The sequence below is a fragment of the Heptranchias perlo genome, chromosome 10, assembly GCF_035084215.1.
Source record: "Heptranchias perlo isolate sHepPer1 chromosome 10, sHepPer1.hap1, whole genome shotgun sequence".
Classification (NCBI taxonomy): domain Eukaryota; kingdom Metazoa; phylum Chordata; class Chondrichthyes; order Hexanchiformes; family Hexanchidae; genus Heptranchias; species Heptranchias perlo.
Genome location: NC_090334.1, coordinates 63,319,134 through 63,333,713, shown reverse-complemented (window position 1 = coordinate 63,333,713; position 14,580 = coordinate 63,319,134). Strand labels below are relative to the sequence as shown.

At 45.8% G+C, this 14,580-nt stretch overlaps 1 protein-coding gene across 1 annotated transcript in view; it reads right to left on the bottom strand.

The window, feature by feature from the left end:
- LOC137326650 (protein unc-79 homolog) overlaps positions 1 to 14,580 on the bottom strand; it is a 180,337-nt gene that overhangs the window by 14,271 nt on the left and 151,486 nt on the right. Inside the window, exons 45-47 of the mRNA XM_067991943.1 lie at positions 5,217 to 5,306; positions 3,774 to 3,949; positions 3,248 to 3,431 (exon numbers count right to left, since the gene is read on the bottom strand). Coding sequence (XP_067848044.1) covers positions 3,248 to 3,431; positions 3,774 to 3,949; positions 5,217 to 5,306 — 450 coding nt within the window. The remainder of the gene's footprint in view (positions 1 to 3,247; positions 3,432 to 3,773; positions 3,950 to 5,216; positions 5,307 to 14,580) is intronic.

Here is a 14,580-nt window from a genome sequence, read left to right as displayed (position 1 = left end):
TTCCCCACTACCGACGTTAAACTGACTGGCCTGTAGTTGCTGGGTTTATCCTTACACCCTTTTTTGAACAAGGGTGTAGCATTTGCAATTCTCCAGTCCTCTGGCACTACCCCCGTATCTAAAGGTGATTGGAAGATTATGGCCAGTACCTCTGCAATTTCCACCCGTACTTCCTCAGCAATCTAGGATGCATCCCATCTGGACTGAGTGACTTATCTACTTTAAGTACAGCTAGCCTTTCTAGTACCTCTTTTTTATCAATTTTTAGCCCATCCAGTAGCTCAACTACCTCCTCTTTTACTGTGACTTTAGCAGCATGTTCTTCCTTGGTAAAGACAGATGCAAAGTACTCTTTTAGTACCTCAGCCATGCCCTTTGCCTCCAAGCGTAGATCTCCTTTTTGGTCCTTAATCTGTCCCACCCTTCCTCTTACTACCTGTTTACATGCCTACAGAAGACTTGTATTCCCTTTTATGTTAGCTGCCAGTCTATTCTCATACTCTCTCCTTGCCCCTCTTATTTCCTTTTTTATTTCCCCTCTGAACTTTCTATATTCAGCCTTGTTCTCACTTGTATTATCAATCTGACATCTGTCATACACCCCTTTTTTCTGCTTCATCTTACTCTCTATCTCTTTTGTCATCCAGGGAGCTCTGGCTTTAGTTGCCCTACCTTTCTGCCTCGTGGGAATGCACCTAGACTGTACCCGAACCATCTCCTCTTTAAAGGCCGCCCATTGTTTAGTTACAGTTTTGCCTGCCAATCTTTGATTCCAATTTACCCGGGCCAGATCCGATCTCATCCCATTGAAATTGGCCCTCCTCCAATTGAGTATTTTTACTTTGGAGTGGTCCTTGTCTTTTTCCTTAGCTGTTCTGAACCTTATGATACTATGATCGCTGTTCCCTAAGTGCTCCCCCACTGACACTTGCTCCACTTGGCCCATCTCATTCCCCAGAACTAGATCCAGCAATGCCTCTTTCCTCGTTGGGCCGGAAACACATCAAAAATTCCTCCCCCTCTTTGCCCCTTAAACTATTACTATTCCAGCCTATTTTAGGATAATTGAAGTCTCCCATTATCACTACTCTATGGCTCTTGCACATCGCTGTAATTTCCCTGCAAATTTGCTTCCTCTAGTTTCTGTGCTGAAAGACTGTTTATCCTCAATAATTTCAACCTCCATCTTACTTGCCCTCCCCCATAACAGCTGACTCCTTGCCTCCCTCAATCTCGCCCACCACATTGATTCATACCCACAACACACACCAGTCCCTCAACCTCATCATCAAAAGTAATATTGAGACCTTTGATGACTCTGTCACTGACAGGCCTCTCTTCAATCACTCCTTGCTTGCCCGCCTCAAACTACTGCTCAATCACCTTCCAGTCCTCAGAAAACTAGGCGCATAATTCCATCACTTAGGCCGTCTAACACTCCTGATTCTGGCCCACCACTCAGGATTGCATTGAAACCTCTGTGGCTTGAATTCCACCAGCTATAATCCTGAGTGCAATTGATGAGTGACTGGCCTGACTATCCATTGCCAAGGATGGGTCAGCCATCTTAAGGTCTACCATCTCTCACTTTCTATGGCCAAGTCCTCATACTACTCTATGAACATCCCGAAGAGCAGAAACAATTACAAGCTCTTGTTCTGCACTACCAACTGTTTCCTCACGCTATCTCCCACTGCATCTTCCATTCTCACCTCAGACCACCAATTTATGACCTTCATCACATCACAATAAAGGGCATCCACTCTGATGCTTCGGACTCCTTCACCTGCCCTCTTCCCATCCAACCCCTCCATTTACCTTATCTCCATTGTTTCTCTTCTTTCTCCACCCTACGCTATTTCAAAATCTATCCATGAAGCCCACCACCTGATCCTTCCACCTCCTCCTGTTCCCAACTACCCAACTTACCCTCCTCAGTCCCATACTTGCTGACATCGTCAGCCTGTCCCTATCCTCCAGCATGGTTTCCATATCCTTAATCATCGCCCTCCTCAAAATATGTGTTCTCAACCTATCTATTCTCTCCAAGCAGTACTCCATCACCAGCCTTCCCCAATCTTTCTATCTGTATTGACCCAATTCTCTCCAAATGGATGAGCTGAAATGTCCTCTACCTAAATGTCTGCAAAACCAAAGCCATCGTCTTTGACTCAACTTACCTCCCATGCTGCCACTTCAGCCTAAGTCCAGACCTGCCAACCTTGGCATCCTGCCAACCCCATGTCAGCTTGCAACCCCCACATCCGATCGATTACCAACTCCACTTTCTTTTATCTTTGAAACAATGCCCACTTCAGCCCATACTTCTCCCTGCTTTCAAAATCCTCCTAAAACCTTTTTCTCAACTGAGCACTCACCCCCTCCTAACCCCACTCTTCCCTTTCTCCCTGATGCCCAGTGTCCACTGTGTTGTAAAGTGTTCTGAGGCATTTCTCGGGGGGTAATTTTCACCTTCACTGCTTGGCCGGTAAACTGGCAGAGCAAATTGCCCGTGCATTATACAACGTGCCCAATCAATGGAAATGAAAATCAGGTGGGTTCTATAAAGGGCAGGCGACGATCTAATAAAAGACTAGATATAACAATTGAAACTGGAGATAAAATATAGAATTGCAGTGGCTGCTTTCACATTATTGAAGATAAAATTATAGTGGTATCTACAAGCCACAGAATTTTTCTATAACCAATTACAAATGACTTTTAAATAAACCTGCAGTAATGATATCCCAATAATTAATCTCAACATGAACATGGAGCATAACAGCAATCACTTTAGAGCTACTGGGCACACAAAAACCTAAAACTGAATAAAATCATCTCATGAAATGTTAAGTATAATATGTGTGCATGGGGTGGTGCACTCTTGAACCTCAGAACTTAGTGATCCTGGAACAGCACTCCACAGATACTTAGGTCCCAGATACAATGGAGCAATTTGCTCTAGATGCTTGGGAGGAGAGTTTCCACAGGTTCTCCCAATCTCCTGTCATATATTTGACAGAAGATCGGCAGAAACCCTGGAGAAATTACGTAAACAGCCATTTTTAGCTGTTTACACCATTTCTCTGGGGGTTCCGGCAGTAGATCAGGAGAACACTTATGGAAATTCCAGGCGTTGGGTTTTTACGTAGTCATATAATATAGAGCTTGCAATTTAGGAAACCATTGAATGGCATCCTCTAGATACTCAGGGTTCAGGCTGTAATCTGTGAAATGTTCACATTACCTTGGATTGTTCAGGAAATCCAATCAAGATAACTATAAGATGATCTGCAACATGTGAACCAGCATCCAAAGGAATAGGCATGCATGAAGTGGATCCTGAACACACAACACTATGGCTAAGAGACCCCAGCAGCAGCCATGACAAAAGACGAACGTGGGAAACACACTCAATGAATTCTTTTGGACTATAACAGTTGGGAGAGGAAAAAAAGAAAAAAAATTAATCACGACTGCACGTTTAGACATTTACACAGACAGATTCATATTTATTAATAAATTCACTGATTGCTTTTCATGATATATCTTTCTAGATTTTGTCACTTGCATCCTTAAGTGTATTATTTCACTGTTTGGTTAATTTTTAAAAATCTTGATCAACATAATGTAATTTTTAGAACATTGTGTTAACACAATTTAAAATGCCATGAACTACATTATTTTACTTGTAAAAAAGAATGATAGCTTTGATTTCTAGAAACAAAGTATATATTTATTTGCTAATATATGACTACAGTTCACCACATTACCCTTGTTGCATGGCAGAGGGAGGATGATACAACCATGGTAAGTAGCGAACGACAGATTTATTATCACGATGATTCCCTCTGGTCATTTCCATTGCTGCTATCTGTGCTAATCCCACTTTAAGGTGCCCACCAAATGTATCTTCATGCAAAGGCTGAGAACAAGTCTTCATGTGACTCTGGAAAGTAAAGTTATTGCAATTTATATTAGATCACAAATAATTAAGCATGCAACAACTGTTCTCAGCACTCCTGGACTAGAGAGGGGGCGGGGCGGGGAAATCAGCCAGAATTCACGTCCTCTTAAACTCTATTTGTGGTTTTGTGGCTCACCCGTGATGTCCCAGGACTGAATAATCTGCGGTTGTGAATATTTCATATGGTGTGGATAAGAGATTCGGTGGGTTTCCCTCCTACACCCAAACAATTCCCACCGTGGTTAAACTGGCCATTCCACACACTCTCAATCCTCCCTCACCCTGACTTTAGACAAATACATTATGTGCTAAATTAGGAACCTTTGTGTTGTAGACTCATGCCTATTATAGACCATATTCAGATGATTCAATTTTTTTTGTTTAGGATAGTCAGTTTAGGAAAATAAATCCTTGTCTTTTCAGGTATAGTAGGGGCTAGCAAATGGAAAAAAAAAACTTCTCTTCATAATAACTGTGCCTTTAAGAAGCCTACATGAGAAACCCAGGTCCTAAGAACCTCAATGTGCTTTGGGTGGTGCCTCTTGCAAAGTAAGGACAACCAGTAGGACCTATTTGAACAAAGGTTGATGCCCGCACTTTCTCCACCCCCAGATCACGTTTTTGAAAAATGGACTCAACACAATTATACACAGAAATTACAACATGAAAACAGAGTATTTGACCCAACTAGTCAATGTCGGCATTTACCCCCCACCTGAACAAGTGATCCTAATCACACCCTGTTCCCATATCCCTTTTCCTTCATCCACCTATTCAAACAAATCTCAAATGTTGACATAATTTCTGCCTCAACCACTAATGCTGGAAGTGAATTCAACAGCCTCACAACTCTCTGTGAAAAGAAGTTTCTCTTGCCTTCTGAACTAAATCTCGTATCTATGGTGCTTCGTTCTTGATCCCCTCAACTACTGGAAACAGTCTGCTTCTATTTAACCTGCTCCATCCTTTCATAATTTTGAAGATTTTTATATCACTCCATAGTCTGTGTTGTTCTAACGAAAAAAGACTCAATTTTTCAAGTCTATCTTCATATTTGTATTTCATCGTACCAGGCAGCATCCTAGTGAGTCCGCACTGCCAAAAAAAGCCAAAAAATCCTTCCTATAGTGTGGAGTCCAGTATTCAGACACATGAGATCAGTGGTCTAATTTTCAAAACCCATTCCTACTGCATTGTGATGGAGCCTCAAAAAATAAGGACTTAAACTTAATTTTTAGAACATACATACCTTTAATTTGGTCAGTGTGTGCATATCGGCTATAAAGTCCAGCAATTCACTTATGTACTGTCGCATGCACTCCATTGCTGCAGTTGTGTACTGCAAGAGTTAATAAAGAGATTTACATCAATAAAGACTACGTGAATAGTTGGTTTCATACACTTTCAAATTGATGTTTCTGTAGTTCTAGTGTTATATAATTTATTGCCTACGTTTTCAAGGTGCTTCTTTAAGCACTATTACAGTTTCATTTTGCAGTGAGACATATGTTTTAAGCTGTCCCAGGCTTGTTTCAAATCAAATATCGGCGTAGATAAATTTAATATAATTTGCCAAATACAAATAGAGAATAATGTAATTTGTAACAGTTTAATAATATTGTATATGTGCTTAAGAACACTTTTTAAACTCAATACAATTTTCTAATTAAATACTTATCAGTAGATGGGATATTTGTAGTCTAAAATAATGAAAATGTATTTTACCCCTATCATTCCACCCCCCCCCCCACCAATCATGGGGCTCGAATTTAGCAGGCCTGCGGGTTCCCAGCGGGTGGTCCTCCGGGAGCGTGGAAAACGCGGACGGCTAATCGCGTGCGTCCCCCACGCGATCGCGGGATAATTGGACCGATTAAGCCCTGCTTCCGGGTTCTCCGCTCCCCAGCTGCGTGCCGGCCGGCTGCGCATGCGCAGTGCCGTCGACGCGATGTAGGAGCTCCACTTAAAGGGGCAGTCTCCCAAAGCCCCTCCTGCTGCAATCAGTAGGTTTCTGACGATGGCTCAGCCAAGGGGAAAGGCTGCGCCCCGTTTTTCCGACCTAGCGCTGCAGCTGATGCTGGAGGGCGTGAGGAGGAGGAGGGACACGCTCTTCCCAGAAGATGGACGCAAGTTCCCTGCCGCCGCCACCAGGAAGGCATGGGCAGAGGTGGCGGCGGAGGTGAGCAGCAGGGGCAACACCCCAAGGACTTGGGAGCAGTGCCGCAAGCGCTTCAATGACCTGACTAGGTCTGGCAAGGTGAGTACACCAACGCACCCTCCCACAGCCCGTCCCCACCATCACGCCAAACAGATCACAACCCCTGCTGCACAGCCACCACTGCGCTCCATCAGCAATCCTCACAGCCACTCATTCACCATCCTCGCCGTGCACGCAAGTACTCACCATCCCTGACCCCACCCGAACACTACCACACACCCCAATCCCCATGAAATGGGATGGGCACGTGGCACACGCATCCTCCCATCCATCTGCGCCACGCTCAACCCAACCACACCGATGCTCGATGCGTCTCACGATGCAATACGCACCCACTCACACATCTGTGTTTTGCCTTCACAGGAGAAGAGGAGCAAGAACAATCGCGAAAGGGCACGCACTGGAGGTGGCCCGCCGCAAGTGGTGGAGCTCACCGACGCCGAGGTGGAGGCGCTCGACCTCGCCCGCACGCGACATTGCCTGTCGGTGGCTGATGGCGAGTGTGTCGCTGCCGAAACGGCCGGTAAGGGAAAGCTGACACTCAACACCCATGATCGCGAGTGACTGTATCATCACCTGCCATCAGGCGCACTGTCAAGTTGGTCCACATGCCTCAAAGTGCCCTCTGTTCTCTTGCAGGTCCGTCTGTGTGTGAAGCGTTCGAGGAGGGCGATTCCTCAGAGGACATGGCGGTCTCTGAGGGTGCATCGTCACATCAGAGCCAACCATCCACCAGCGCAGAGACACGCACCTCGGTGGGTCCCCCTCACCAACTAGTTGGGGTAGCACTTGGTGAGTCACCGCGCACGAGTGAGCATGAGCAGACTCTGGTGGCAGGGGCAGCCGCGGAGGGTCCGCGACGGAGGGAGTACTCATCTCCAGGCTCTGCTCAGCCGGACCCAGATGCTGAACCCAGGGGGCCACCAGTGAAAAGGAGAGTCGTCGAGGGGCACCAGCTAATTGCTGAGGTACTGGGAGAGGTGCCGCGCGCATTGTCCACAATAGCGCAGGCGATGGAGGAGTCCAACTCCTGCATGCGGGCATTGGTGGCGCAGGCACAGGAGGGTACCGGCGACACAGTGTCGCGGGTAGGTGCGGGACTGTCTGCGGTGGAGGACAGGCTGGCCTCCCTCGAGCGTCACGCACAGCTCCAGATCGAGTCCTTGCAGGCCCTGACAACGTCTGTACGGATTCAGGGTGAGCAACATTCCGCCGCCATCAACAGGCTGACGGATACACTAGGGGTGGCCTTGCAAGGCCTCACACATGCCATCCAAACTGCCGTCCAGCAGGATGGAAGGGGTGATGTGGGCCGAGGCCACGAGAGGGATGATGGTGACCGGGGACATGGAAGCGGGGACGCTTCTCAAGGCGCCCCCACGTCCCACCCGTCGCCCACCTCTCAACCAGTACCCGCAATGGTGCCTCCTCTCCAGGTGGCCGAGTCTGCCCCTGCCCCGGTGCAGGAGGAGCAGTCTGTGGAGGTGCCCTCACGGGCACCGAAACCCAGGGGCCGTCCGCCAAAAGCATCTACCCGGTCAAGGCGAGAACACGAGCAACCTGCCACTACCTCTGCTGGAGCCACAGGGGTAGCACCACGTAGGGGTACCCGGAAAAGAAATGCAAAGGCGTTATAATCACAAAGGGAATACACCAGGGTGTCTATTAATTTGTACATTTTTTTTATATCATGTCACATTGGAGATATTAAATACTCTATTCTCACCACTCCTGCCACCTCTCGTCCATTCTTCCGCGGCCTGTGCAATAGGTGCGTTCCGTGGAGGCCATCATGACGGCGAACACCAGCTGCCGCCCATTGGGCACACTGCTGTGGGTGCAGGAGTACTGGCAACAGTCTTCAGTGGAGGGGGCTGGTATGGCCGCTCGCATGTGCAGGTGAGGAGATGCGAGCGCCTCGCAGTGTCTGACTCTAGGAGAACCGTTGACGTATGAGTGCCTCCCTGGCCCGGCGACCATCCCGGTGAGTCGTGGTTCGGCGCATGGGTCGTCCACTATCCTCTGGCGCGTCCTCCTCCTCCGCCTCCTCCTCCTCCGCCTCCTCCTCCTCCTCGCCCTCGCCGTCCTCAATGTGGGTGGCGGGTGTGGATGGGGCCTCCTCCAGCGGCACCCCTCTCTGTTGGGCCATGTTGTGCAGGGCACAGCAGACAACTATGATTCGTCCCACTCTGAATGGTGTGTATTGCAGCGCTCCCCCAGAACGATCAAGGCACCTGAAGCGCGTCTTGAGAAGCCCTATGGTCTGCTCAATTGTAGACCTGGTAGCAGTGTGGCTGTCATTGTACCGACGCTCCGGCTCGGTGATGGGGTTCCTCAGAGGTGTCATGAGCCATGTGTGTAGGGGATACCCCTTGTCGCCGAGGAGCCAGCCGTTGCCGGCGTTGGGTGCCTGCAGGATGGGCGGGACGGCGGACTCCCTGAGGACGAAGGCATCGTGGCAGCTGCCGGGGTATCTGGCGCACACGTGTAGGAATCTCTGGCGGTGGTCACAGATGAGCTGGGCGTTCATGGAGTGATACCCCTTCCTGTTGATGAACAGCCCTGGCTCATGCGGAGGTGCCCGTATTGCGATGTGGGTGCAGTCGATTTCACCCTGCACCCGTGGGAAGCCGGCCATGGCATGGAATCCAACCGCCCTCTCCATCTGGCTGCGCTCGTCCATGGCGAAGTTGATGTAGTGCGACGCCCTGCGGAACAACCCATCGGTGACCTGCCTTATGCACTTGTGTGCAGAGGACTGACAGACCCCGGTGATGTCCCCGGTGGCACCCTGGAAGGAACCGGATGCGAAGAAGTTGAGGGTAGTGGTGACTTTGACGGCGACAGGTAAGAAGATGCTGCTTGGTCCATCAGGGAGCAGCTCGTCGTTAAGGAGGCTGCAGATGTCCGCGACTACCTGGCGATTGACTCTGAGCCGACGTATGCACTGCTCCTCGGAGAGGTCCATGAAGCTGAGCCTTGCTCTGTACACCCTGTGCGGAGGGTAGTGCCTCCTGCGACGCATCTCTCTCTGCGGTTGCCCTCCCTCCTGCTGTGCAGGTGGGTGTGCCACCGCACCGTGTTGGGGGGCTCCACGTCTCCGAGGCGGACGGCGTGGACTGCGAGGCTGCTGGGGCTGGTCATGCTGTTCGTCCTCCAACGATGTCAACGCACCACCCATCTGGCATGTGTTGGTCTGTGGGGGTTGTGCAGGGTAGGTGGGTGTTTCCTCGGACTGGGGCTGCGGTTTCGTGTCGGTCTGTCCTCTGGCTTGGCGGGGGGTGGTGGAGGGCAGGGGTTGCCCTATGTGACGCGGTGGCCTCCTGCGTGGGTGAGGGCTCTTCCCCGTGGAGTGCACCTTGGCACCTGCCACAGGCTGCTGGCTGCAACACGCCTGGTTGAGGAGGGACTGTTTCCCCCAGTGTGGGAAACTCACTGCCTTGAACCTAAAATCCCACACTTCCTCTTTTGACAGCTGCTTCAGCTCATTAAATGACCACAACAAGCAAGGTAAGTACTCTCAAGTGGAACCCCGCTGGCTTGCGCGCGCAGCCCTGCACGTCAGCGCGGTACCCGGAAGTGGCCGGGATTTCGTCGCGATCCGGTCACGTGACCAGATATCGGGATTTTCGGGGCCACCCCGCTGGGAACCCGCCGGAAACACGACGCCAAAATCGAGCCCATGGTATCAGCTTTGGTTCAATGGTGGCATTCTTGTGTCTGAGTCAGAAGATCATGGGTTCAAACCCCACTCTAGAGATCTGAGCACATAATTTAGGCTGGCACTTCAGTGCAGTACTTGGGGAGTGCTGCACTGTCAGAGGTGCTGTCTTTCAGAGGAGATGTTAAATTGCTCTATCAGACGGCTGCAAAATATCCCATGACACTATTCAAATAGGAGCAGGGGAGTTCTCCTGGTGTCCTGGCCAACATTTATCCCTGAACTGGCATCAATAAAACAGATTATTGGGCTATTTATCTCGTAGCTGTTTGTGGAACCTTACTGTGTACAAACTGGCTGCCATGTTTCCCTACATTACAACACTGACTGTACCTCATTTGCTGTGAAGTGCTATGGCATGTCCTGAAGTTGTGAAAGGTGCTATATACTTGCAAGTTATACTTTCTATTCCTTCACTGCAGTGCCTCAATGCACACCAGCCTTCAACTAGATGCGGGAGCAATTTGTACAATAGATTTCTCCATGCGCTTAACCAAGGTCACTACCCACCAGCTGACAGATTGATCTATCCAGCAGGACAGGCTTTCAACATGAGCCACTCCTGCAGCTACCCAGCTAAGAAGGCCAGCAATAAAGGGTAGCTGGCTCAAATTTCTGTCAAAATTAGGATCAAAACCATGCTTTCTGAATGGAAACCAATCCTTTAGAGGTACTAAGTCTAAATCATTGCAGCATTTTAACACAAACTAAAATACAATAACCATATTCTTATTTCAAGAAACTAGTTATCCTCTCCATTTAGTAAACTGGAGTTTTTTTGATAAATAAATTTCAGAAATTATATCAATAATAAATTGCTATTACAGTAATTAATGCAATAATGTTCAATAATTGTTGCAATATGTAGCATGCCCAAACATATATTTTAATTGGTTTATAATATGTGCTTAATATAGAAAACCTCAGAACAACAAAGTGTAACATCCAGTAAAATTTCATTTTTCTGTCACAATATTAACATCAGGAATATTTTTTCACGCATTCAGTAACCCTCCCTTATTCTCTACCCTCTCCTCACCCAGACACTAACAGAAATGATGCATTGATTGAGAAAAATAAGCACAGGTGGTACTTCGATTAACATATGTCAGCTAGTTCAATAAACAATACTGGAATATAAAAGTATCATACATTAAAATGTCCAAATCTTTTATGTGAGAGTCTTACTTCAAAGTAAGTAATATGTAAAATAAAATGTTGAAAAGTGGGTTGATTGACTATATATGTATGTGGGACATGCTGCTCCCACATACATATATAGTCAATCACATGCTGCTCTAAAATCCAGTGAAATGAATAAATAAATTGAATACAATTGCAGTGCAAATAAAGACATACAACATATACATAAGTACAAATCACATTGAATAATACCAATTCAGTTTAAACTATGTGGTTCAATTGCAGAATCTGCTATTATCATCATAGCTACCAAGACATTTGTTTCGAATAAAAAAATTCACCAAAGACAAGATTAAACTGACCTTACACGCTTCAAATGAGTACATATTATAAAAAATATTCAGTTGCTCGACTCTACCCAACTCTCTCCTTTGGCACTTGTTTATGATTTCTCCTGAAGCTTTAGTGAATACTCTGATTCAACACTGTCTGAGGTATCAAGGTCTTACAATGTTTCTTCATTTTTATTACAAATTTTATGATAACGTCTTTTATAGCTATTAGCTCTGGTACCATACCATATACACAAAAAAATCTATACCATAGCTTCAAATGTTTACAGTAATGCCTATTTACACCTAAGATCAAATAATACAATATTATAAACACAAAAAAAATCTATAGTGTATTTATTAATTTACAATACATATTTGTTTTAGTTATATCTCATAGAGTCATAGAGTCATAGAGTCATACAGCACGGATAGAGGCCCTTCGGCCCATTGTGTCCGCGCCGGCCATCAGCCCTGTCTACTCTAATCCCATATTCCAGCATTTGGTCCGTAGCCTTGTATGCTATGGCATTTCAAGTGCTCATCCAAATGCTTCTTGAATGTTGTGAGGGTTCCTGCCTCCACAACCCTTTCAGGCAGTGAGTTCCAGACTCCAACCACCCTCTGGGTGAAAAAGTTCTTTCTCAAATCCCCTCTAAACCTCCCGCCTTTTACCTTGAATCTATGTCCCCTTGTTATAGAACCCTCAACGAAGGGAAAAAGCTCCTTAGTATCCATCCTATCTGTGCCCCTCATAATTTTGTACACCTCAATCATGTCCCCCCTCAGCCTCCTCTGCTCCAAGGAAAACAAACCCAATCTTCCCAGTCTCTCTTCATAGCTGAAGCTCTCCAGCCCTGGTAACATCCTGGTGAATCTCCTCTGCACCCTCTCCAAAGCGATCACATCCTTCCTGTAGTGTGGCGACCAGAACTGCACACAGTACTCCAGCTGTGGCCTAACCAGTGTTTTATACAGCTCCATCATAACCTCCTTGCTCTTATATTCTATGCCTCGGCTAATAAAGGCAAGTATCCCATATGCCTTCTTTACCACCTTATCTACCTGTTCCGCCGCCTTCAGGGATCTGTGAACTTGCACACCAAGATCCCTCTGACCCTCTGTCTTGCCTAGGGTCCTCCCATTCATTGTGTATTCCCTTGCCTTGTTAGTCCCTCCAAAGTGCATCACCTCGCACTTTTCCGGGTTAAATTCCATTTGCCACTGTTCCGCCCATCTGACCAACCCATCTATATCGTCCTGCAGACTGAGGCTATCCTCCTCACTATTTACCACCCTACCAATCTTTGTATCATCAGCGAACTTACTGATCATACCTTTTACATTCATATCCTTTTACATTCATATCCAAGTCATTAATCTCCATTTCAGTTATGTCTCCAAGTGCTAATTTAACTTTGTTCTTTGAACCACAGTACCTGCTGCAATTTTTCAAACGGCCAGCCTTGTCAATTTTATTGATAAAGTGCAAAATGCTAAGGAAAGGTTGGAAGCCCTCATGCTAAAACTGTACATGGTTTTCAGATAAGTCGGCAGTGATTTAAGATTGCACACCAGTGGCTGTCAGCAAGTGATATACAGTCTTATCTAAAATGTCAAGATATTCAAGTGACAATAAATACAGACTACATTTTTCAAGTATTATTTCATTGACATCAAGCACATAATCTTAAGCACATTACAAAATATATTGTCCCAGGAGATAACTAGATACCAAATTGTTGTGACTGATTAATAATCCTTTAATTGGGATAAAGCTTTGTAGATTTCAACACAGTGCCTCCACAATGCTATATTTCTCTTTAACTGAGTCTCCTTATTGCTATGATCATAATCATCTATGCGGTTTCTGCAAATAAAATATACATGAATCAAGTATAGTTATAATTTTAAAAAGATATTAAGACTTTTTTTAAAAAGGCTGTCTTTCTCCCCCAAATCAATTGAATGATAAAGAGATGGTAGCTTCAAAATTTTATTTACCATCAGTCATAATGTGATACCATATTGACTTTTTTATATATAAAACAGGCTCATAAAATTATTCAAAGTATTCTTGATCTTGTTTTAACAGAGGGTAGTAAATTTGTCATAGCTCTGCTATGAGTGGAATAAATTAGGTGGGGGGGTCATTAAAATGGCAAAAGTTTTCTCTCTTTTTACCATAAACTACACATTGTATGATCTAATGACAACAATGCACAAATTAGTGAAAAGTCTGTGAATGCATTACAATATTAGAAGCCTTATAAGTTGTCTGATACAGATCTTTGTATATGTGTAAAAAAAAAATCAGACAAGTAAATTTTCTGCAAGACTGAGTATAATCGCAACACAGAAGTATGCCAATGCTGCAACATACAGCAGCTAGGTCACAGTTTGTGCTGGTCTTTCCCATACTGACCTCTTAAAAAAAAATCAGCTTGTCATCAGAATGGGGGAGGCACGAAGAAAATGTGAGGTGCTTTCCCACATGATGAGAGGAGGGGGAAAAGAATCAAAAAGTCTGTCAATCTCGCTTTTACCTCCTGTAGTTCAGATACAGCATAACTTTGCCAAATACCTGGGAAGAGTTACCCTCTCAGTTGTGAAATGATGAGTGATAGGGGGAAACTGGAAGATATAACCCTTTTCTACTCTGTAAGGGTACCAAACTCCTTTCATATAGATCATTGGTTTGTTAATCACATACAAATTATACTAGCAGAAAAAGTAACAAGACTAGTAACAGATTAAGAATCCTCAAGAATGTTCAACCCTACTTGTGTCTGTCATAAATTTCAGTGTTCTATTAAGCTCTCTAAAGGAATATATCTCTTGCTCTGAGTGAACTTGCTACAATCTTGATGAGGACATCCTACTCCATTCCAAAGGCCCCTACAATGTTGGAGGGATGTGGCCAGGTAAATCAAGCTCTACAAGAGTTTGTCTGGAGGAGCATCAAAGGTGTTTTAGCACTTCAAACAGACTTCCATGGTCACAACAGGAACAAAAGATCTTGCAACTGCACTTCAAATGTTTTGTATGAATCCAAAAAGTCCACATGGAACAAAAGCAGCAGAGCTTCACTTATTATTTCTCCTGCCTGTGAACTCTCTCCCAAACAATGTGGTCACCTGGGCTCTGTTCCTTTGACGTTTAAATGTAGATTTAACCATCATTTGCCGAACTATGGTTG